This window comes from Pseudopodoces humilis, chromosome 5 (genome assembly GCF_049639895.1).
Source record: "Pseudopodoces humilis isolate 2021_Gansu_Grassland_sample_001 chromosome 5, ASM4963989v1, whole genome shotgun sequence".
NCBI lineage: Eukaryota > Metazoa > Chordata > Aves > Passeriformes > Paridae > Pseudopodoces > Pseudopodoces humilis.
Window position 1 is genome coordinate 34,747,597 of NC_142204.1, and position 24,061 is coordinate 34,771,657.

At 36.6% G+C, this 24,061-nt stretch overlaps 1 protein-coding gene across 1 annotated transcript in view; it reads right to left on the bottom strand.

The window, feature by feature from the left end:
- Positions 1 to 24,061, bottom strand: part of OTOGL (otogelin like) — an 89,451-nt gene that overhangs the window by 22,644 nt on the left and 42,746 nt on the right. Inside the window, exons 26-37 of the mRNA XM_005519540.2 lie at positions 18,526 to 18,660; positions 17,908 to 18,054; positions 16,176 to 16,295; positions 13,878 to 13,994; positions 10,999 to 11,155; positions 10,560 to 10,586; positions 8,956 to 9,123; positions 7,140 to 7,418; positions 6,405 to 6,522; positions 5,115 to 5,194; positions 1,427 to 4,227; positions 581 to 758 (exon numbers count right to left, since the gene is read on the bottom strand). Coding sequence (XP_005519597.2) covers positions 581 to 758; positions 1,427 to 4,227; positions 5,115 to 5,194; positions 6,405 to 6,522; positions 7,140 to 7,418; positions 8,956 to 9,123; positions 10,560 to 10,586; positions 10,999 to 11,155; positions 13,878 to 13,994; positions 16,176 to 16,295; positions 17,908 to 18,054; positions 18,526 to 18,660 — 4,327 coding nt within the window. The remainder of the gene's footprint in view (positions 1 to 580; positions 759 to 1,426; positions 4,228 to 5,114; positions 5,195 to 6,404; positions 6,523 to 7,139; positions 7,419 to 8,955; positions 9,124 to 10,559; positions 10,587 to 10,998; positions 11,156 to 13,877; positions 13,995 to 16,175; positions 16,296 to 17,907; positions 18,055 to 18,525; positions 18,661 to 24,061) is intronic.

Here is a 24,061-nt window from a genome sequence, read left to right on the forward strand (position 1 = left end):
TTTTTTTTTTTTTTTTTTTTTACATACTGACAAGGGACTTATCTGTCTTATCTTGAAAAAAATGGCAAGTGCAATACTGGTTTCATTGATGCTGCAAGGTTTTAAATATGGCTTCTCTTTAGCCTTTTTTAACCCTGGCAGGCTTATCCGCCAGTTTCTGCAGTTTCTAAGCATGAATAAAAACTGCAATTAGAGCTAAATGAAATATGAGGATTCTGTCTTTCAGAAAAGCTAGTATTTAATTTCTTTTTCTTCATAAAATGTTGAAATTTTAACATTACTACTGATAAAAATTCTGAAAAGTCTCAGCTGAAAAATATTGGTGTTCATGCTGCAGATGTTATTTCAATGTTTTTATTAAAAAAAAAATATTTTTAATTCTCCAGGATGTCAATTCAAAGGTACCAAAATGTTCAGTATATTTCATTCAGCTTTGGTGAAGAATAGCTCTTTTTATTTCGTCCCAGTATTTAACCATTAACCATTATTACAATTCCCATTGTAATAACCATTTAATTTATTACTTGACATTTACAGATCAAGACTCCAGATTTTAATTAAAAATAAAAGAGTGACTTACAGGGACATTCCCATTCTGGACAACAGCTATCAGTGTTAACTTGAACAGGCATTCCTCTAAAACCACAATCTGGCTTCTGCACATCCTTAGGACAGTTCCTTGAAAGATTGTATAACATCCAACCCATATTAACACATACATACTGGCTACATTTGTCAACAGGTTCGAGGTATCTTGGCTGCCATATAAGGAAAAAACAATCAGAGTCAACTTTAACTTCATGGGCCCTGTGAAGTAATTACTTGTCCATCCCCCAGCTCTGAATCAGCACATCTGCCTGTCCCTCATCAGTTATTTTGGAATGACTTGCATGTGTGTGGCTGTAACCAGTGACAATGGTGCATGTCCATTCACCCACACCCTTCCTGTTCCATCCAGCTTTGGTGCAGCACTCTATGTAAAGCATTATGCATTGGGGGAACATGTTAGAATCAGTTCTAATCTGAAGCATTTTAAGAAACACAAAATCATGCATTCCCATAATTTTAAACCCTATGACAAAGAAGCAAATGGAAAAAGGAAACCCGGGAAAAGATTATGCAGAAACATCAAAATTCCAAGATTATGGCTTTTTCTGCACCTCAGAAATATATTTAGCTATCTAGAAAACTCACATAGCTTTAAAGTTTTTTTCAGAGCAATAAGTCTAAGTTGCAGAATATATCGGGGCAGTGTAAGAGCAGCAACAAAACTATCCTCTAAGAGTAACTGAGAATTTTAAAACAAGTAAATTAAAGAGAAAATATTAACAATATTAAATCTCTGGCATTATCTATATAGAATAACAGAATGGACTGAAAAGTAATATATATTTTAACATACAGAGGAAAGTAAGACTGGTCATACCACACACTCAGAAGATGTAGATATCAGTGTATGCATCATTGTCCCAAAGTAAGCCTTGTCAGCTACAGCTGTTGTTTCTGAAGAGGAAGGCAGAGCCATTCCACCACTAGAATGAGATAAATCTATTACAGCTCTGGTTTGCAGCTCTGCGGCCTCTGTTACACTAAAATAAGGTGTAATGGGTTTCTGTGTTGGGATTTTGGACCTATCTGATGTCATTACATCCAGGACTCCAGATAGAGAGATATTTTTGACTGAGGTTGTATTTCTTGAAAAAAGCAGACTCTGAACTGCAGTTACTGGCAAATAAGGCGAGGAAGATTTGTCAGTTGTGGCTGTCTCTGTAGCATTTTTTTGCTCATGTGAAGTCTGACCATCTTCTGAAATATCCACAGTTTTTTCAAATGAAGTTGTGTATTTAACTTCTGATGCTATGTATGAGGTACTCTTCATCTGTGACAGTGGACTTGTAGTACCAGTTGTTTTCATTATATCAGTCTTTGGAGTTTCTCTTGTGCTCTGTGAAGCTTGAGTTACTGCACTTGTAAATACAGATTTGTGTGTTTCTATGATGGTAGGAACTGAAGCTGAAGCCATATAAAAATCCAGATTGACAACAAAAGAATCAGTGGTTTTTGTAGTAATCCTAGAGGCTAGGGTAGTGCCTGAAGAAACTAATAAGCTGGCAGAAGAACTAGGCAGTATTTTTGCAAAAAGATAAGGTGCTTTTGAGGATGTAGCATTCACTGTTGTGTTCATGACCATTGGTGTAGTGGATTGAGTGATGATTCCAGCTGGTATGGCTGATACTGTTCCATCTTCTTCTGAAGAACTTACTGAAGAACTCTGTTTTCCTAGAGAAACATTAGAGATATGAGTGGTCTTAGGAGGAGGTGAAGGCATAGAGGGCTGGCTTTCTAAAGTGATTTCAGAGGTAGGCATTAGTAAAGAGGGCATTACAATGGATGTTTTTAGTGGTGCTGAAAAGCTGGTAGAGAGACTTATTTTTAAGGTGAATTTAGAGAAATCCACAGAAGTTGCAATGTCTACAATTGGAATTTTTGAAGTTTCTTGTGTATCTAGAGATGAAACTGATGCTTGGGCAGCACTTATATTTTGTGTCAGTGATGATGTGCTACTGACTGTGGGAATCAATAAAGGACTTGTAGCCTGAGATGTCACATAAGATGGTACTGATGTTGATAACAAGGTTGTAAATAAAGATAATGACCTTGTAAAAGAAGGATCTTTAGAAATGAAAGTACCTGAACTTTGAGCCACAGAGTCAGTTTTCAATTCTGTATCTGAACTTTTTGGGTACTCTGTAAGTTCTGAAGTGGTTATTAATGTAGTATTTAAAGGTAATACCAATGTTCTGAGAAGGAAGTGTGTAGACATAATGGATTTCATTGGCTTTTTAGAAATGGATGACAATGAAAAGAAATCAGTGTGCATGATATGCTTATTTTCTGTTGAGGCTTTACTTACTACAGACCTATCAAAGACTGTTGAATTGCCTAGAGGAGTGGGAGCACCAGAATGCACTGTATAAAAACTTTGAGGGGCAACAGTGACACTTGCCATAGCTTTGGACTTCAGGGAGGTAAACAGTGAACACGCTGGTGTAGATACTGTGCATGTTGCAGAAGGACTTGAAGAAGTGTTTTTAGGGATTTGAGAAAAAACTTGAGGTGAAGATACTGTCATTATTGGCAGAGCAGCAGAAATACTGCCCTTTTTTAATAGAGATGTCTGCTCGGGAACAGTCCTTGAAGTTTGCACAGAAGATGAAAATGGCTTTGGAGAAAAACTGGCTGAAGAACTATCATTTAATGATATCAGAGAAGTTTTTGACAAGGGTTTTGCTGTTCTGAAATATGAAACTGGGATTAATTGAGGAACACTTGTCCCAGAGCTAGAAAATCTAGTCACCTTAGGAATTTGAGGAGCAGTTGAAGTCAGTGCAGAAATGAGTGTTGGGTAAACTGCAGTTTGACTAATGCCAGACCTAGTTCTAACAGGCAAAGTAGATACAGAAGTGCTGCGTGTCAACTGTGGACCTAGAAGAAACACAGGTCTTGTGAATGTTTCTTTGTCAGCCCACAAGGCAGACAAAGACACTTCAGGGAGTATTTCTGCTCCCTTAGAATGACTTACTGAAGGACTCCTACTCTTCCCAATCCCTGCAGGCAGCTCAGAAGTGACAAGAGATATCTTGGAAGCTAAAGCTGTTAGTGCTGAGGAAGGTCGAACTGTTCTTAGCTGAGTGGTTGATGTTTCAAGTGAAAGTGGAACTACCACTAGGGAAGCAGGTGTTAATAATGCAGAATGTGTTGGAACAGGACTTGCACTGAGCAGAGTTGTAGGAGTTGTTATTGTAATGGGTAAAGTTATAGATGTGTTAGAGCGGGCAGTATGTGATGTGACTGCTGAGGCTCGAAGAAGAATTGGAAAATCTGCTGAAGGGATGGGTTTGGAAAGGACAGTAGGGCTGGCTGTGCTGTGAAGTACATCAGAAGGCTCCACTGTACTTGGTAATGAAAATGTTGAATAGGTGGCTGCATTAGATGCTTCCAATGAATAAAAGTCTGTAATGGACTGTGCCGACACATTCATTCCCCTTGAAGCTGTATTTGCACTCATGGTTATTTTGTCTGTCACGCTGATGAGAGTTGATTTATTTCCTGAAGTAACAAATACAGAAGGTGTCTGAGGAAATCTCTCTGTGGTAGGACCCATGTGAGAGATTAACACTGAAGGTTTCAGTCCAATTTCTGATTCTGTAGGTGTCACAGGTATGCCTAAAAAGAAAAATGTGTGTTTTACTGTCTTTTATGGGTTATTAGTAAAGAAAAATAGCTATCTCTACTCAAATATGATTTAAATATTAGCAAATCACATCTTGCCAATAGTTCCAGGCTGGCTGATGACTTTGAGGAACTCAGCTGACTCAAAATATTTTATAATTTTCTCTGCTAACGAAGTAATTAATTCTTTATTATTGGTGAAAACCTTTATTTTGCAGGACAATTTTGAAGCAACAAGGCAATTCCATAAAAAAGTCAGTAAATCCAAAATAGTAAAATATTTTAAATAAGTACATTACCTCCTTAAAAGATAGTATATGAGATGACTTTGTACTATCTTATATCAAGCAAAATGTATTTAAATCAAAATTTGTAAAATAAAATAAGATACAGTACTAAAATTAAATTTTAATGATAAAATAATACTTTATCCCACAAAATAAGCAAATAATGTGGCAACTTTACACACATCAGAAATTATGAAATAGATGAGCTGAATTTGTTAGAGGTGTGTCATCCTCTGAAAAGACAACTTTTTGCCACAGCTGTATTTCTTTCATTTGGGATTTCTCTCTTACAGATGTGTAATACACAAGTATTATATAGCTATAGTTTCTCCGAGTATAACATAATCACAAAAGGTTATATATAACCCACTATTAGAGAAATAGAGAATTCAATTTAAAATATAACTCGTTTGAATGCAGAAACTGTATTTTGGATGACTGGGAATGGAGTTTATGTCCCAGAGAGACAATCTTCAACAGAAAGACGTTCTGACAAACCACTTAATTTAAAAAAAAATTTATATTCGATTCATCCTTTCCTGGGATCTCTGGAGTAATTCATAAGAGTAGATCAACATAATAAAGTATACTTACAGTCTTCTGGATAAACACATCTAAGTGTAACCTCATCAAGGATCATGTTTTTGGGACAGTATGGCATGCATCCTTCAACCCTTTAAAATATTGCATAGTCAATTCTAGAGCCACAGTAGAAGTTTAAATTATTTTACTTCGGCTAAAAAGCCATTAGAATGTCTAATCACAGTTCTGAGAACTTTCCAGTGGAATTATGAGCATAACATTTTGAGGCATTGCAAGGTCAAAAATTTATTGAGGAGAAAAATTCTATTCCTAAAGCGTTAATAATTATTTGCATAGGCTGATGAACATGATAGCTTTGGACCATTCTGCTTCCATAACCAGGTGGAAGTTTAGATACCTAAGCAGAAAGGTTTTTCACAGAATGATGAACATGTCTACAAGACATTTGGTTTATCTATATAAGCTCATTTGAGATATTAAAATATATAGATTAACTTCATAAAGCCTTTTCATTGTGTCCTTTCAATGTATGAGAATGCAGACAAATCACTATATTGCCATGTCTTTTTCGTTCTGGGGGGACATTTCAATAAGAAAATCATTACATTAACAATTTTCCATAAAGGAAAAAACTAAGAACACCAACGAAAAATTAGCCATATTAGTAGTATTACTAATGATAAATTGCATATGCCTAGGGAGTCTGAAATCTAAAATATCCTTTCTTTTCCACCACATTGTGCCTTGAGCTTTTAGGCATTTTTCCTTTTAGATTACTGTGGTTTCATAGAGGCCAGGGGAGAACCATGGAGACAGGAAATCTGTTTACCAAACCCCAAGCTAACATCAGCCCTCTGAAATCCCTCCCTTCACACCAGTGAGCATCTACCAGCATAAAGTTACTTTTTCTTACAGGAGAGGGCGTATTCCTCCCTTACTATTCCTACAAATTTTGACCTCTGTCATATAAACACCAGAAAGATGTTGTTTTAGCATCATGGTATGCTGGTTTAGGATGCAACTAAAAATCCATAGAAGAAAATAACCATTTAATTTAAGAGCTTTCTACTCAAGCACTACCAGAAGTTAACCTCTGGGCTAAATACAATCCCTCTTATTCTTGTGTTGGAAAGCACATGTAAATGGGAATACAGACTGTGGGAAATGAGAGGCTTGGCACAAATGTTTTCATATGACTACTGAGATTTTCTGATAAGAATGATATTGAAATCTGGATAGTAAAACTAAATGGATAGTGCAGCAGCAGTAATTCTCAGAAAACATATGGTCTGCTTATTACAAAAAACAATACACTAGCAATACGAGATGAATTTTACTTACAGAGGAAGAAATTTACATGCTATTCCTTCAGGATCACTACATGTCTTAAAACAAGGACTAGCACAAGATTCATATCGCCATTCACACATCCTTCTGTAAGGCACAGAAGCACTGAGTTCTGAGAAGGAAGGAAAGGGTTTTTTTATTGATTCAATAGCCAATAAACAATAAATTTACAGCCTTTTCTATAATATACTTTGGGATTTTCAGATATATGAAAAAATGAAAACCAAATAGACAAATGTTTTAGAACTTCCCAGTAGGTGAGATTTTGTTCAGTTTCAAGTATTTAAATTTTTTTCAAGCTAAATGACACTTCCAGCTTTGACAATATAAACAACTATTCATTTTTACAATATACTCTGTTTCAAAACCTAAAAGATCAGTTAAACATAGCGAAGATACTGTTGGTTGCAGATGCAATACAATTACCCAATTCATTTAAAATAATAGTTATTTATAGATTACTAATGAGATATTAACATACATTGTTTTGTGACATGCCACCTTCATTTTGAAAAAGTAAGCCAATTAAAACATAGTTCAAAGATAAAGTGACCATCCTATCTGCAAAAGTTAGAAAATAACAGCATTTTGAGATGGAATGGAAGACAGAGAGAAATTAAAAAGAGGATAAAATAATTTTTAGTGTTGCTGATGAAATACAAGGAAGAAAGTGCTCTGAAAGGCAAGCAGAAAAAGAATGTTTATCCCTGGGGATTATGTAAAATTTACCTTCAATACTAAAACTACTGAAATGTTTGAATTCTTCTGAGTCATCATACTTTTCCACTTTAACACTGGATGATGTGAGAATGATGAAAAAGCCTTTTTTACTGTGCAGCTCGAAGGCACTGAGCCCTGGACTCCAGAGACCCCGGTGGTGGAAGAAGGTGGCTTGTCTCTGAAAGGAGGCACTTGCCTGCCACTGCTCCAACCCAATGGTTTCATTGTCATGTACATACAGAAAATAGTTTGGTCTTTCAGCAGATTCAAGGGAAACAAGAGACAGAGCTTCCACAGAAGAAAGAAAATTAATTAAAAAAAATGGTGAGATTTTCACAGAAAACAACTTATAATTGAAATTAAATCATATATATTGGCTGCTAAGTGTCTCCTTTTAAAAACATGCTTTTCACAAAAAAAATAAAAATTTCAGCTTTATGTTGCACAAAAGAGAGTTAGAACCACAGTGCAGGGTCTAAAAGAGACTTCAAATGATCATATAATCCAGAACCACCAGTTAGACTGAAATTGCATTCAGCCTACTACTACTAACCTTCAAAATGATTCCTAAGCAGTCTCAGACTGAAATTTGCATATCTGGGAGTTTTTCTCAAGTTTGCACAAACGTCTGACAGCTTAGCAGTGCCAAACTTCCATTAGTAAAATATCACATTGTAAGAACATTGAGGTCAGGGGTTTTTTTATATGCAGTCATGTCCAGAAATATGGTAAGAAGATCTATGGCCAAATAAATCCTGACCTCTATTTGCTCTACCCATATCACAAATCAAAAGTGAAAAAATTGTCTGAAAATGTAAGAATTTATAAGAAGAATGACTTCATAGGTGATTTTCAACTTAAATACAGTCTTGAAGTTCTTTAATCTAGAGGAATACTATCTCATCCCTCATTTCCATATGAAAGTCACCTGTGTACTGCACAGATATAATGAATTATTTACTTCCACCTTACATTGGGATTTGACAAGACTGAATTAATTCTTCTGTTGTATGTATTTTTCATATCAAAATCACATCTAAAAACCTGATTTTCCCATGGCAATAAGCATTCAAATATTTGTAAACTTAGTTTGAATTTTTTCTGTGGAGAGAGCCCTTCTTTATTTTTGAGGGTTTGTGATTTTTTCAATAAATTAAATTATTTGAGAAAGCAATGACAAAATCTTTCTTGGTTTAATTGGCACAATCTTCACATACGTGAAGAAAGAAAAATAGATACAGAAGGAAAAATATTTAAACATGTTTATTTTTGTTGTATAGTTTGGGTAAGTCTCTGATAAGTAAAAAATAGAGCTTAGGATTAGCTGTTCACCTAAGAAACTACCTTCTACATTGCACAGGGATGCTGCTTATTAATAATGCAGAAATAGATTGATCATTCTGAGTTACACATTTTCTAGGTCAGGAAAAGTAACAAATAAGGTGTAAACATAAAGTACAACCAATTTTACTGGAGACAAAAATACCCTGCATTGACCTTCAGTGTTCATATTTCCTAGATATATGTGTAAAATTCACCAGTTTCCAGTTATACAAACTAATTGGATTTTTTCACAAGATATTCTATTCACTTGTATTCTGTAATATTTCTAAAATAATGTTTTAAAAGTAAAATTTAAAGCTGGAAGTGAGGTTTCAAATATTAAGAAAATTAAAATTTAAATCACTCCTTCATTTTGAAATTGGCCACTTACTCCAATAACTAAAAATATCTAGACTACTTTAGGACATTTAGAAGACATAACAAAAATCATTCATATAGTTTGAGATATCTCACCATTAGCAGAACTGTTGAGGACACTTACATAAATCTTTATCTTTGAAAAGACCTGGAGTTATCATGAAACTGAAAATTACATTTCCATGTGCTCCAGTTCTAGGCAGGGGAAATATCCTTCTGCTGGATACATTAGCCCCTATAATTGTGTCATTCATTCCAAAGCTTGCCAAAATATAGGGTCCTTCACCAAGACCTAAGGGAAGAAAAACAAAATAGAAAAAGAAAAATTTTCATTGCATAATATACAAAACTTAAATCTTAATTTTACACTTGGTTCCACTTGGTAGTGGAAACATGCATAACTGTCCTTGACTTCAACCCTGGCAGGCAGCTAAGCACCACACACTTGGTCATTCACCCCACACCTCACAAAAGATTCAGAGGGAAAGAACTGAAAAAAAACTCATGGGTGGAGATAAAGACAGTTAAATCATGGTTTGGTTTGAGTTTTGTTTATAGAGAAATTAAGAAAAAGAAAAGGAAACCAAAGAAAACTGTTACAAGAAAAATGAAGGAAAAGCCAAAATTCTTTGCTATCAGCTGACCAACATCTAGATGAACCCTAAGCAATGCCAGTCCCAGAAAACCTCCCTTCCATCTTCTACTGCTGAACTCAACATCATGAGTTCTGCAACATCCCTTTTGTCAGCTGGGGTCAGCTGTCCCAGCTCTGTCCCCTCTACCCTCCTTTGCAGCCCCAGCTTCCTTACTGGTAGATCATCATGAGAACTGGGAAGAGCCTTGATCTCTGTAAGCAGTAGCTAAAACACCACTGTCATCACAAATACAAAATATATTATTAAATTCATGTTAACAAAATAAAGAAAATTAGCCAAAACCAGTACTCCTTCCTACTTTTCTACAGAATCATAGAATAAATAAGGTCAGAAGAGACCTTTAAGACCACTGTCGCGATGTTCACCACTACAATCATGTCTTCAAACCTTTTTGACTAAGATAAAATTCCCTATTACAAAGTAATTGTGGGAAGTCAGCTATATCTTGCAAGATCTACATGCTACTACTGTAGTAGGCCAGACAGGAGAAGAAAAAAAACATCTCTATAATGATCCTCATTATAGGATGCAAGTCATCCTAGTCATCAAAAAGATACATTAAAGTCAGATTTGTATCATTGCAATTAGTCTAGTTTCCCTTTTCAATATATATTGCTGCCTATAAAGCATGTGCACAGTACCCAAACATTAGAGGGGATGATGCAGGAATTCATTCTGTTAAATGAATACCACTCCCATTCTAAGGTACTGCTCTTTTTTACAGTACAGTATTGTGAGACTTGTGCATAAAATCCCATAGCCTTTCAATGTCCAAATATTGTAGGTCCCAGCTCTAAAATTTACAGTACAAACACAAGGAAATGTCCTTCTGGAGCTTCTCCCTGGCTGCTACCGTAAGTGGTAGGATGATGGATCAATCCACCCACCCACACTGAACATTATGAAATTATTGATGGAGGCAGTAGGGATTACTAGGATCATTCAACACAGCTGGGCCACTAACCTTCACTCATTAAAAATAAAAGCAATGTTAAAACTACATACCTCAAGTCAAAGAAAAAGCCCATAAATCAATCAAGTTTTTTAAACAAGATTATCAAATAGTACATACCTTGGTTGTAATATTCACAATCATAAGCTAGAAGAAAAAGAAAACAAGCATATTGATATTATTATTATTATTATAACTTTTACTATTACTATTGTTACAAAGTGACAAGAGAATCCATGCATACCTGCATCCTAAAAATGTAAAGCTCACTTTCAGGAGAGGAAGCTTCATGTCCCACAAGATTTTTCAGTCTGTGACTTTATTTTCTTAGATTTTTGTTTAGTGACAGCAGACCTGAAGCAGGAATTATTCTACAGCTAAGAACCCTTCTTGACAATGAATTTGGGTGTATAAGGATGACATAACTAACACAGAGACAGCTTGAGTGATGTGAACTACGTTTATTATCCACCTGCTTCTGTCATATTTGTATAGTTGGCAGAAAAAAGCCAGAGATGCCTGAGATGAGCTCTGGTGCATGGCCAGCCCAAGTACATACCACAGAGCAAAGGAGATCGCCAGTGAATCGCTGCTCCTTGCTGGCAGCACTTGTGGGCATAAGCTGCAATACTGGTACACAAACACTCACAGTCCCCACCAAGATTGCAGTTGCATGTATCTGTGTGACAGTTTTTGATAAAAGAAGTCACATCAATCTGGGGAGGTGAGAAGAAGAAAAATAGGTGAGTTAATTGCATGAGCTGCACAAATTCCAGTTGCAGCAGGAGGGCTGGCTAAAAGAATTAAACACAAAGATAATGCATTTTCCAAAGTTTGGGCATATTCCTACACAAAATGTACACTTCAAATTATCAGCTTATGCCTAAGTTAAAGGTCAAAAGAAAAATTCAATCAGTGATTACTAACAAACATGCTTGTCCACATACTTGCTGTTCATCGATTTCAAAGAATTATTGAAGCTGGCAGTTCTGCTTTTATAAGGCAAATACTGCCACCTGTAGTCATCCTGTCAGTTTTGCATGAACAACAGCAAAACCAGAGCTGTGACTCTGATTACCAAGTTATTAAAGTAATAACATGTAGAGGAAGGTTTTCCCAGGGGAAGAAAGCTTAAGACCACTGGTGACATTGTGCAGAAAACAAAATACTTCTGCACTTACCAAGATTTTAGTATAATTTCTCCACAAAACTTCTTTAGATCAGAAACCCACATTCTCTAAAATCCTATTACAATATTTAATGGTTTTACATGATACACTATTTCTTGATTTTAAATCATCTTTTTTGTAATGTTGAGCAACATTTCCAAAACAACATTCTTACTCAACACGTGGAATGTTTAAAGCAATGCTTCTCTTCAGTTTACTCTCTGGTCTAGCTCAGTTGTAAAGCACTGAAATGGCACACGTCAGATTACAGAAATACCACCACAGTAACAAAGCAGTACTTATCTAACACGATGACAGCTTCTCAGTTGCTAGAAGCTGGCAGGGACTGGATCAAGGGCAGAGAGATGTTATTGTGCTTTCATCCTTTTTCTTGTTTTGAAAACGGGGATACCACTGGGGACATGGGGGACGCACGTGAGAACTAGCTCCATTGAAAGAGGCTGTGGTAGCTTTGTAGAAATCACCAAACGGCAAACCGGCTCCAAAGATCTCAACCTGTCTCTCAAGCCTGCAGAACAGCATCTCCCCATGGGTCAGCAATATCCTGCTCTTGTGATAAACTGGGAGCCTTGGGCCAAAGTTCCTGCTGAGTTCAGGAATTATGAGGAAGACCCTTTTTCTCCGAGTGTTCAGGTTCCTCAGACCCTGTTGAATTCAGTGCTTATCTGGGCAACTGCAATCCATCAGTTGCTGCCAGCCAGCAACGCAAGATTTTGTCTCACTGAAAACTGATATTGCAGCCTGAGTTAAACTGCACGGCCACCTGTCCCACAGACAGGAGTTTGCCTGCACGCACTGCAGGATGTTCCACCCACATAACAGGAGCAACAAGAAGCACATCTGAAACCCCCATCAATGTTTTCTGTTCTTTCCATGCCCCCAGTGTCAGTTTCTGCTCGGGCTTTTTTCTTGGCACCCTGCTCCCCACCCAGCAGTCAGCTGCACATGCCCTTGACAGGAGCTCACTTTACATTACATTTCCAGGAGCTGTACATTTTTCACATGGTGATTAATAGGTTCTAAAAACACATTAAAGATGTTTGCTTTACAGACTCTGCCATACAAGACAGATATATATGTGTGGAAATACTTGACTACTAACTAAATTACATGTTTTGTACCTGGCATAGATTTTTTAACACAATGATGCTAAATTTTTGGCATAAATTTATGCCAAATTATTTGCAAATTCTAATCACAACATGGATAAGATACAGAAAATGAATGTTCAGGAGAAAAGATCTTTCTGAGTTGTTATAATAATACAGTTCCTTAAAAACTCTTGAAAGTTCAATTTTTATTTATTATTTGCCACTTTGAAAAATACGCTCATCGCTATTTTCTCAGGCACATGCTCAAAAAATTCTTTGCATAGTAACTTAAGTCAACATTAATAAATCTCTTGGGTTAAACTACTGCAATCTCCTTCGCAGGCAAATTCCTAACCATGTTGATATCCAGCTTTGGTCCTGAAAGCCAGGGGGTTCAGCTGAGACAGCTAATGATCTGATCTGGTATTAATAATCATGAAGAAATTAAGAGACTGAGATGAAATGTTGTAGTGGTTCTTGCTTGCTCAGGTGTAAAGAAGCACTAAATACGATTTGGAGACTAAAATTAGAAAAAAGGAAAAATGTATAAAGCAAGTCTTGCACTGATAATGGGTGGATTAAAATGGAATAAAAAATTACCACATGAAATAATGTTGTCCCCATCTTGTCTAGACTGAACTGAAGGACATTATTGTTACTCAAGTCCCAGGCTCAGCCATGTATTGGGAAAACAAGGATACCAAACCTCTGAGTTTTAATAAAACCAGATGATAAGCTGCCAAATAATTAAAAATACCTATAGCTCTGAAGCTAAAATATTTCTCTCTCATATTTCTTTCTAACTTAAAAAATAAAACCATTTGAGCTAAGGTGTAGGTGCATTACACATACAATTATTTTAGAATCACTCAATTCATACAAGTTTACAATTTATAAAACTTAGCTACCTATATAGATAAAAGGCAATAGAACCTTGATTATTCAGTCAACTAACTCACAATTCTGTTACCACTCTTACATTTAGATTCCAGTCTTGAACAAGGAGCTCTGCACAAATATAACCCACCCACACAGAGATACTTGCAGGGCTTTACTCTGTATCCTCATATTCAGACTGCGGGTACTGGCAAGAAGAAAGTAATTACTGGAATTTTATTATTTTCATGACAGCAATCTTAGATATTTAATGAACTTACCACATTGCGACAAGGTGCAAAAAGATCACTGTATAAAATTGAGCATTCCTTTTTGGCATAAGGGAACTTGCTCTGATGTACTTCACATGGCCTCAGTGTTTCATTTGGGCTCTTGCACTTGAAAACAAGCAAAAAAAGCCCACAAATATTTTATAGGTAGATGTGTTTATCAAAGATTCAGGTACACCACAGTATCATACAATTCAATACTTGCATAATCAGAAAATAAAATAATTAAATGCTATCTTCTTCATCTTCTTTCCTTGATTTGTTTTTATAATTGAAAACATTGGCACAAAAAAAGAATCTTTTTGTTTTGTTCTAAAGCACTAAAATGTTCCTGCTGTCTGCTCAGTGCATAAAGACAAAATGTTTTCTTTGTGACACATTATAATCATTACCAGAGCAACCAACTGTAACATCATAAACAAATACGTGGTCCAAATCCATCCTGGGTGGTTTTCACTGACTTTAAATGGAGTCATACTACAGATGGCTTTAGCCCTGTAAGTTCAAATAAAGAAGCAGTGGTAGGAAGGGAGCAACTCATTAAAAAAATATAGAGTCAAAGATCATCATGATAATTAAAAAATGGGTGAGGTACAACTACATCACTTATAGGAACTCTACAAAAGGTAAAAATAAATAGAACAGAAAAATACAGGAAAGGGACACTCATCTCAGAGAACAAGTTCATCTGAAACCACTCTGTCTTGATGGAGCAGGTAAGGTGTGTGTAATGCACCAGGAGGCTGTGAAGTTGAATGCATAGGCATCACCGGGTTGTCCCACAGCAGCTTCAGCTGCAGTGCACCTACCTGTGCTGCCCTCCTGTGCAGGTGCTCAGGCACTGCTGCGAGGCGATGCTTCTCCCAGGAAGGAGAAGCCCTGGAAGCATCTGATGCTTCACAGTGCTGATACAAGCACATTTCCCCGTAGCAGAGCTGAGTTCTAGGCCTCCAGCTATCAAATACTCCTTACACTATTTCAGTTTTTTAGAAATGGTGACCAGGATACATCTTTACAAAGGCTAAAGGTCCTTTCTGAAAAAATCCCCAAGGCCTACTGCAGGGGCAGATGAAGTGTCAAGTCTGTCTGAGCACAGCCAGCCAGTAAGACCAAGGCTGAACTTAGATCCTGAGCACTGGCAGACACAGAGATCTGGAGATTACATGAGATTACACAGATATATATCTCTGCTGAAAAGTTAGGTCAAAGTCTGAGATGCATAAGCAAAAATTGTAACATCCTACAAGTTAACAAGTGCTATGCAAACACTATGCACCTTTTTAAGGGAGCCACTGAATTGATAAATTGAAAAAGAAAAATTAATTAACTTCATACAAAGTATTCACACATTTGTTTATATACAACCTTCTAGATGACCAGTGTAACTCTACACATCTGCCTTGCTTGCTTGTGAAATTTAAACATTTTATGTAGATTAAAATACGTTCGAAGGGAGATATTGAGGCAGAAAAGCCTCAAAATCTTTATTTATGAGGTGACAGATAATTGGTCAATTTTCTGCTGTGTTAAAGAGAGAACAAATTAAAAACTGGTCCTGACAGACATTCAAAGAGAATGCATTACAAATAATGATTTTTAGGAGGTCTACAAGCCTATGAAACTTTACATCTTCTCAGCATAAATTAATGAAATACCTATTCTCCTGTGTTATAAACCAGAGTTGCAGTCACCCACTCCCTACAGCATCCTCCTAAGGAAATAGAAACCAAGTTTCCATACTGGGTTGTATCTGTTGCTGTTCTGAGCCTTTTCTGCCCATCCCTTCGCCACCTCTACTTTGTCACTTTGCTTGGTTTACAAAGTGCCACTAAAATAAATCCTAATTTTATTTTCAGTGTTCAGAAGGAGACTCTTCCAGGCCTCTTTTTTCCAGCATTAAGATTCTGTTTACTTTCAGTATCCTGATGCCTCCAACCCCAGAGAAATTACAATTGTTTTTAAAATCGGGATGAATCAAAAATACCAGAAACCGTGTACCTAACTTTGTAGAACACTGAAATGCAGACAGCTATAATTGTCTTACACAGGGGAAAACACATCCTTCCCTAAAGAGATTGTCTGGTTTCATTTAAATTTGGTATGTTTGTCTTATTTGGCATAAGACATTATTAACACATTTCACATCTATGAACACAAAAATTAAAATGTCCTCTTCTAGTGTGATGGGAATTTTAGAAAATACCTGTACATCCTGTGGTTATAATGTGCTCATTTACAAACTAAAATTATAGATTTTTTACCTACATTTTTATTGGACATGGGACTTACCTGTCCTAATACCCAGCTGTCTCCAAACACCTGTGCATTTCTCACCTCCATGTTGTTTGATGTAGTCAGATCATTTGAAGTATATTTGTCAAAATTTCCACACAAGCCTGCCAGTTTGCCCTGAAAGAGAAAATTATTTTTTCATAAACTCATAACCTATAATTGGCACAAATGACACACATGGAATATAAAAATTTATAAGTGAAAAGGGTGAATGTAAATCTGACTTATCCTTGGAAGAAACATGATACTTTGCTATGCCTGCATTTCCACATTGCAAATATCTTTCAACAGAAATCAGTAGTTTTCTTCTTATTTTCCAGAACTTGTTCTTACTGCCTGCCTGTGAAAATGGACTGGAATCTAGTAATATTTTTTTCTGAATGCTCAATAGTGATTCCAGTCCAAAAGTCAAAAGTTCAGGTGAATTACCTCATGGTTGTGAAGCCTGACTAGCTGTTGTCATTAAAACTTGCTGTCTCTAATTTTAGTTCACAATAGCTAGAACATTTGTAATAGCAATTATAAAAGAGACAGCTGCAACTTTCTTTTCTTAGGCGTATACTGCTGATGGGAAAACTGTGTATACATGCACAAATATAAAGATATATATATATAGGAAAACAGACATTCCTGCACAACAATAAAAAGTGGAGTTGGATTTTTAGGGTGTTGTCGCTCACACTAATAAGTTCTTTTCTCTTAAGGTCTGCTGCACACATCTTACTGAACTAGAGCCTCTAGAAGAAGCAGTCATTGGAAACAGAAAACTCAGAGTATTTGAGTTCCTAAATACAACCTGAAGAAATTTTTTTTCTCTATGTGTATTGATGGCTGATAAATCAACTTGTAAGTGATTTAAGTATTTTATGGCTATTTGGACAGAAGCCTATAATAATTTTTCTTTAAAATCACATTAGATGGTCATTATAGCTTTGACTTACACTTCAAAAAATCTGACACTGTACTCTGTGTACAAACTGTAGCATGTTTTCTTTTGCTGAATGAGCCTCATCTTAATACATGTGTTCATGTTTGAAACGAAGAGAAATGTAATTCTGAATTGCCAGCACCCAAAGACTGAGTTGCAGAGACTCCAAGATAGATGATGATACAGGAATGGAAAAGAGAAGAGCAACTGGAAAAAAAAGGAGTCTTGGATTCTTCCTTGCATCATGACTGAATCCTGTCGCAATATATCCATTAAGTTTAAATGTAAGATTTTGTCTAGAACTATTTCTGTATTCTGTCTTTTTTAATTTAACTATTATGTGACTCCATCTGTTCATCTCAGAAGCCTCTACTACATCTTAGGGTCAATGCTGTCATCAGTCTAATGTAATCTGTACTACAAACCTGCCATCTTCCATGTCACTGGGCATGGAAACTTCTTTTCCATTGTCTTTAGCCAATGAAAACATGCAGTGAACTGGATAACTCTACCAGGTAACACTACCCCTCCCTTCCAGCCCCCAAAGTATCTTTGAGTCAGAGCTGAATCACTGCATAGCTCCAAGGCTGCAGTGGAAGCATACGTAGAAACCACTCCTCTTCAGAAGTCACATTCTCCATCTCTTCTTAGCTGGGAAATTCCATCAGCTGAATACCACAATAAACAGCCATATCACTGGGGAAGCTAATCTTGAAGAAAAGACTGACAGTTATTCAATAAAAGATCACATTAGCAATATAGAGAACCTACACAAAGTCTCAGGTTTATATTTCAGCTCACCTTCCATCGAGGTCCAACTTTAACATGCATCATTGTCTTCTTATCCCACAGAATTGTAATGTCCTGTTCTGGAAAGTGTATCACAGTATAATATCCAGCCTTCCAAAGCTGATAGTTAGATTTGTTTTCCTGTGCCCCTAGGGTCTTCTGACACAAATGAATATTTATTAAGATCTACTAAAGTAATGCTACTAAGGTATACAGCCAGATAAGAGCAAAGTGTATATTGAAGAATACTTTAGCATACAGCTGAATCAATAATATTAGTAGAACTGTTGTTTAATACTTTGATATTTTGTCTTTTCAGCCATCCAAGTTTGCTTCATACTTTGGTTTCTCTTTTAAAACCATCTGGAAAGAAACTCATTAATGCCAGTATGTTTCAGCTCCTTGAGACTTTTGGACAATATTCTCTGTATGACAAATAGAACTTGAAAAAAAAACAATGGGGAAAAAAAAAAATGTGTGTCCTGGGACCTGCTGCTTTATCCAGGCCTAAACACTTGTACTATATTAACTCAGACTGAGAGATGCTTTCCAAAAACACGCTCCTGTAGAGCTGTAAATTTGCAGTGCTTATCTTAAAGGGCAACCCAAAAAGGAAAGAAAATAACTAACCTGCTTCTCAGAAGGTTCGCTAAAATAAATCTCAGTGTCTCCAACAGAGATGAAAACATTCTTTGAGCAAACAATATCATTGTCAAAGCACTTTTTGTTCTGGGCAATTATAGATATATTTGAGTTATCTGTGCTCTGCAAAATTAAGAAGATATCATTTTACTTATATATTCAATTGCATTTCAATCTTACAGATTTATTCTATGCTTACCACCACAAAAAAATCCAAACAAACAGAAAAAAACGTGGATACTTTACAATTTACACACATTTGAAATTAAATTTAAGCAAGTTACCAAATTAGGAAATACATTTTTTAATTCAAAGCTGAACCCACGAACTTTGGTGTTAAACACAAAGGGCAACTATGTTCAGCTGTGACTCCTCTTGCTGAAGACTTCACAAACTCAGAGGATCAGGCCACCCCTAAAATCAGAATCTGGTTTAGGCTTTTAAAATATGCTTATACTGGGAATCCAATATTTACAGCACAGTGAGGTTGTCAAAATTGAGACATGCTATAAAAAGAGCTTTATTTTTAAACCAAGGTACATGAGATCAAGCTGTTTTCATATTTTTAATACCAAGAAACCTACCATCTGTTGGTAGTAGATAGAGAAGTTTCTGTGCCACCACACATCAAAATTCACAAAACCATGAGTCATACTCAGTGTTATAGGAGGGAGCAAAGGTTTCTGCCAATATTTTTGTTTGTAGGGTGGGGTTATTTTAACACTTATAAGATTTGAATACTTTGCTGTCCTGATTTACTGGTGTTTTAGTACTTAAAACTCAAATGTACTGCTGTCCCAATCCCACAGCTTTTGGCTCTACAGATCGTTCATTAATTTCACATTCTAGGCACAAAAAATCATCTTTGCACCTTGGCTCAACCTGTCTGTTTATTCACCTACAGCTTCTGTGGTTCTTCTGTATCCTGAGGGGAGCACACATGCACCTTGTAATTCCCCGTGCTAAGATTTTTACTCAAAGAAATGAGATGAGCTGTCATTTCAGAGTTGCTAACACTACCACAAACAAAAACAAAGTTGAATTTTCCTATTATTTCCTATTTTATTTGCTTTCCTGTTCATTTCTGTACCAATCCTTGCAAATCAACAAGTAGCCGTAACTAGAGAAATTTCTTGAGAAAGTTAACTTTGTAACATTAATATGAGTCAATAACACTGTTCCTGAATCTGATTCAACTTTTGACCAAATTCAGTCCTACAGTCATCAGAAACCTGAGACGGAGATGAAATAAAAATCTTGGAAGTGGTGAGTAGCACCCACTGACTAATCTAGTCTTATGTGGGACACTTGGGTAGTGCTGGGAACAAAAAGGTTCTCTTCTTGCTAAAACTTTTTCTCCCACCCTCTTTTGAATATAGTCTCTGAGACTGATGAGATGAAACTAATTGCAGATGCCAATGGGCATACTGTGCAAGATAGAAATGGTGGCTCTCAGCATCTCCCCAGTCCCAGGAACTACTCTTGGCTCCCAGCAATGCTCTTGAAGAGCTCCACTTGGCCACAACAGGAGACATCCCTTGCCTTGGTTTCTGCCCACAGCATCTCTCCCCAGAGCTTCGCTCCCTTCTGTAGTCAATGTACCACTGTTTTGGTCAGCATACCCCTGAAAGTTTCAGGCTGCTTACTCCTAACTACTTCTTATCTGTCCCACATTTGTACCCTTATTTATTCTGTGCTCACCAGAATTCAAGAATTTAAAAAAAAATCAGTAATTTTTCCTCATCAGTGAGAAATACTGCATGCAGAAAACAGATGCTATACAGTGTGTGCATTTTTTCTTAATAAAAGCCATAGTGATCAAACTCTTTAAAGTTCACTTTCAATTTAAAATCAAAAACAAAGCCAACCCCAGATGATGGAAAGCATAGAGGTATTTTTTTGCCATACAGAGGAGGTGCTACCGTTTTGCTACCCTTAGTCTAGCATGATCCAGAAGCCAGAGGATGCTGCTACTGGCATAGAAAACACTCTACAGCAAGCTAGTTCTTGTGAATGCAATAAGCACAAGCTGTGGGAGTCTGCCTGCAAGCTCTATCTTACCCTAATGCCAAGGCTTAGGAAACAGGTGATATTTGTCAGCAGTTAGATTGGAAGACAACAGTACAGTGGGTAAAGTTATTCACTAACTGCTTAGTGGTTAAGGGGGTGTAGGGAATCAGATCTCCATGATCAGGTCTTTAAAGTCAGCTTAAAAGTATCAAAAGCTTCAAGGTAGAGCAAAGTTCATCTGTTCCACCCTGTTGTAAGGTTGTTTTAGGTTGCACCCAAAATAAAATTGGTCACTATTACCTTATTGGGAAATACACTATGTTTTAATTAAACCAGGCCTGCTGCTGGAGTGAATACAATTATTCCCTCCAAGTCAGATAACAGCCCAGAGCATTTTTTGATTTATTGGATGTGATGTGGTAAATTAAAAAGAAGACAATCTCATTAGTTTTGTAGATAGGATGCAAGCTGATACATTCTGTGCTGGCCAACTGAAAAGTGAGAAAGGGAGTTACCTCCCCACCACGGCTCAGTGCAGAGAAGGACTTTGCTTGCAGTCTCTGGGTCTATTTGATGCCTAGGACATTGTGGGCTCTTCATTGCACAGTTCATTCCTCTTCAGTTAGCTTAGTATCAGCAAAAAGGAACACTGAGTTAGTTAATAGGGAAGCAATGTCTTCCCTGTAAGAAAATAAAGACCTTGTTTTAAAATAAGGATAGTTAAATCAGGCTAATTATCCCACAGTAAAAATACACCTTTTTTGGCAATGAAAACAAGTCCATGAGGCAGCAGTGAGTAGCTCTATTAGCTATGCTAATTGAAGCCTGTGTCTTCAGAGTCCAGGCCAATCCCTTCAGCTGAACAGCATCAACATACTCAAGTCAGAAGTTTTTGTGTATGGTTGGGATTTGAGCCAAGGGCACAAACTGAGTTATATTTCAAGTTAACTCTGCAGTGCAGAGAAGCCTGGAGCCAGGAAGTGTTTTGCTGACCAAAGCCAGAACAGGGAGTCCTGAAGTACTTCCTTACTTGTAGGACTGCATGATGGTGTTAAATTACTAGAAATTATGCAGGATGGATATGCAGAGATACTGTGGTAGTAGCTCAGCAGAGTTATTAGTAAATCAGACATTGAAGAAAAAAGGGCTTTGCATTAAATCCTGAATCTTCTCTGCTTTCTATTTTTCTAATTAAATCTTAGACCTAAACCCAAACCTAAAAATATTATTATGGATTACATGTCTCTTATGGCTCTTAGCTTTCCCAAAATCATTTGCTTTACATATATCCTCTTGCCATTCTCTCCATATAGCTCACCAGACACCTTTCAAAGCCTGTAATCATATAGATTCAGCCACACGGTACGAGACAAATTTGAACTTGAATGACAGTTTCTATCACAGTCTTCAAATTATTCTGTAGCAGCTGCACATGCAGTGTCTCCTTTCAATAAAGAAGGAATAAAGTGCAATTGAAACTCAGCACTTACTATTACCAATGTAAAAGAAAAGACTTCAGATAAAGTGAGGATCATCTTCTGATGTTTGTGTAAGACAGGGAGGTCTTAGTCAAATCTCAAAAGTTCTTAGGGAATGTGATGGTATAAATGATAATGATTGAGTTCCATCTCTCTAATCTGCACTAAATCCACACAAATATGAAAACAAGCTTTTGTCACTACCACTAGAAGAAATGTCTGAGTAGACACTAGGAGCAGGTCTAATGAATAACAAGGTGGGGGTTTTTTGGTTTTGTTTTTTTCTGCACAGCCTCTTTCCAAGGCAGAGTCACTCTTTACCTTTTTAGGTAAAATGCACCCAGCAGGGGATGTACTACAGTTCATCATGTGAAACCTACTTACGCTGACAGAAACTAGAAATAAAATGGTTTTCCCACTGCAAGAGTATCTTCCCACGTAAATTACCATATCCAGCCTGTTCCAACTTAATATCAGTTTCTTTGTGATAACATGGAGTTGCCAAGCAACAGAAAAGACAGAGTCACAGCTCTGGGCAGTCAGTCAAAAGCTCATTGTCAGTCCCACTTCTCAGGACATTCTTTTTCTAGACTTCACTGCACTTTTTTTCCATATTTCTTCCAAGTCAAAAAAGCAAAGCACTGCTTTCCTTTTTCTGGTTTGGTGTTGGTTTGGGGTTTTTTTTAGCAGTGCTTGGGAATGCTAGAGTTTATTTTTGTTAGAAACTTTCTATTTCAATATCCTGTTAGAAATTTTCTGTCCCTTTTAACCAATAACAATGCTATGTAGTGCACTTACATCGTCAAAATGCAGCCTGGGAGAAGGCAATTTAATTGGCTGTATTCATTTCTTTGAAAGTTTCATTAAAATCTCTGTAACTGTTCAGTGTAAATACTCATTCTTTTCCATTCTCAGTACCCTGATTTACCCATTACTTTTGGTTTCTTCCCTACAAAATTGCAAACTAGGGTGACCATAAAGGCCAGGACAGCCTGGGAGTAGGGCAGAGATAGATTAGACCTATCTTCCTTTTGCTTTAATGATGGTTTAGGTGTTTTCATATATAGCTACAAAAAGAAGCACAAAAAAGCTCTAAAAATACTGAAAAAAAAATTACAGTAGTTTAAAAAGTAGAATTTCCTTTCTATTTCCTACATATATTCAGAGATTCCTTAGCTCTGATCAGATCTAATGTTTCAGGAGATCTTATGGAAAGTCAAAATTAGCTTGGTTGTGGTTTAGTGGCTCTGAGTTTCTTCTGAAGGAACTTAACATTTGAAACTATTACTTCTAGTGAACTTGATCTAGGAGAAGCAAAACATTTTAACCTAGATTTAGGAAGCATTTGGGCATAAATATATAAGTTATTTCGGACAGCGGACAAATGCCTTGACATCTAACTTGTTCTTGCTCTATTAGTTTCCTGTGCCATTTTACTATGGACTTGATCTCCAGATAATCAGTGAAAACACATTAATTATCCAAAACTCATTTTAATTTACACTAAGAAGTGTCTCTTATTGAAAGGCTTCTTTTGTTTTGTTGGTGCTCTAATTTCTTCCACACCTTGCCAGAATTATATATACAGTCCACGTAACTTTATTTGATCCCTGTTTTTGCATTCTGCAGTAATTTGTATCAGCAAATGTTCTTCCCCACAGCTATTAAAACAATGCAGCAATATTGCTTTGGAGTCAACAGAGGGCACTGAAACACACTGTCTCAGCTTGGGAAGAAATTCACATGAAAGTTGGGAAAAATATTATGGGAAAGATAGTGGGTGATCCTCTTACACGAGAGAGAAAAGAGAGGAAAGGAATAGTAATAGGACATTTTTTCCCACTGATGTCATCTATTTTTATACAACTATTGAAAAAAAAATAACTAAAAAACTCTCCTAGGAACTAAGAACCTGAGAGCCAAATTGTTTATGCAAATGCACATTAATTTTCTTTTCCTTCACATCTTCTACATGGCTGCAGATTATTTTCACTCTAAATATGGAAAAGAAGCTTGCAGTACACTTGTAAGGTATG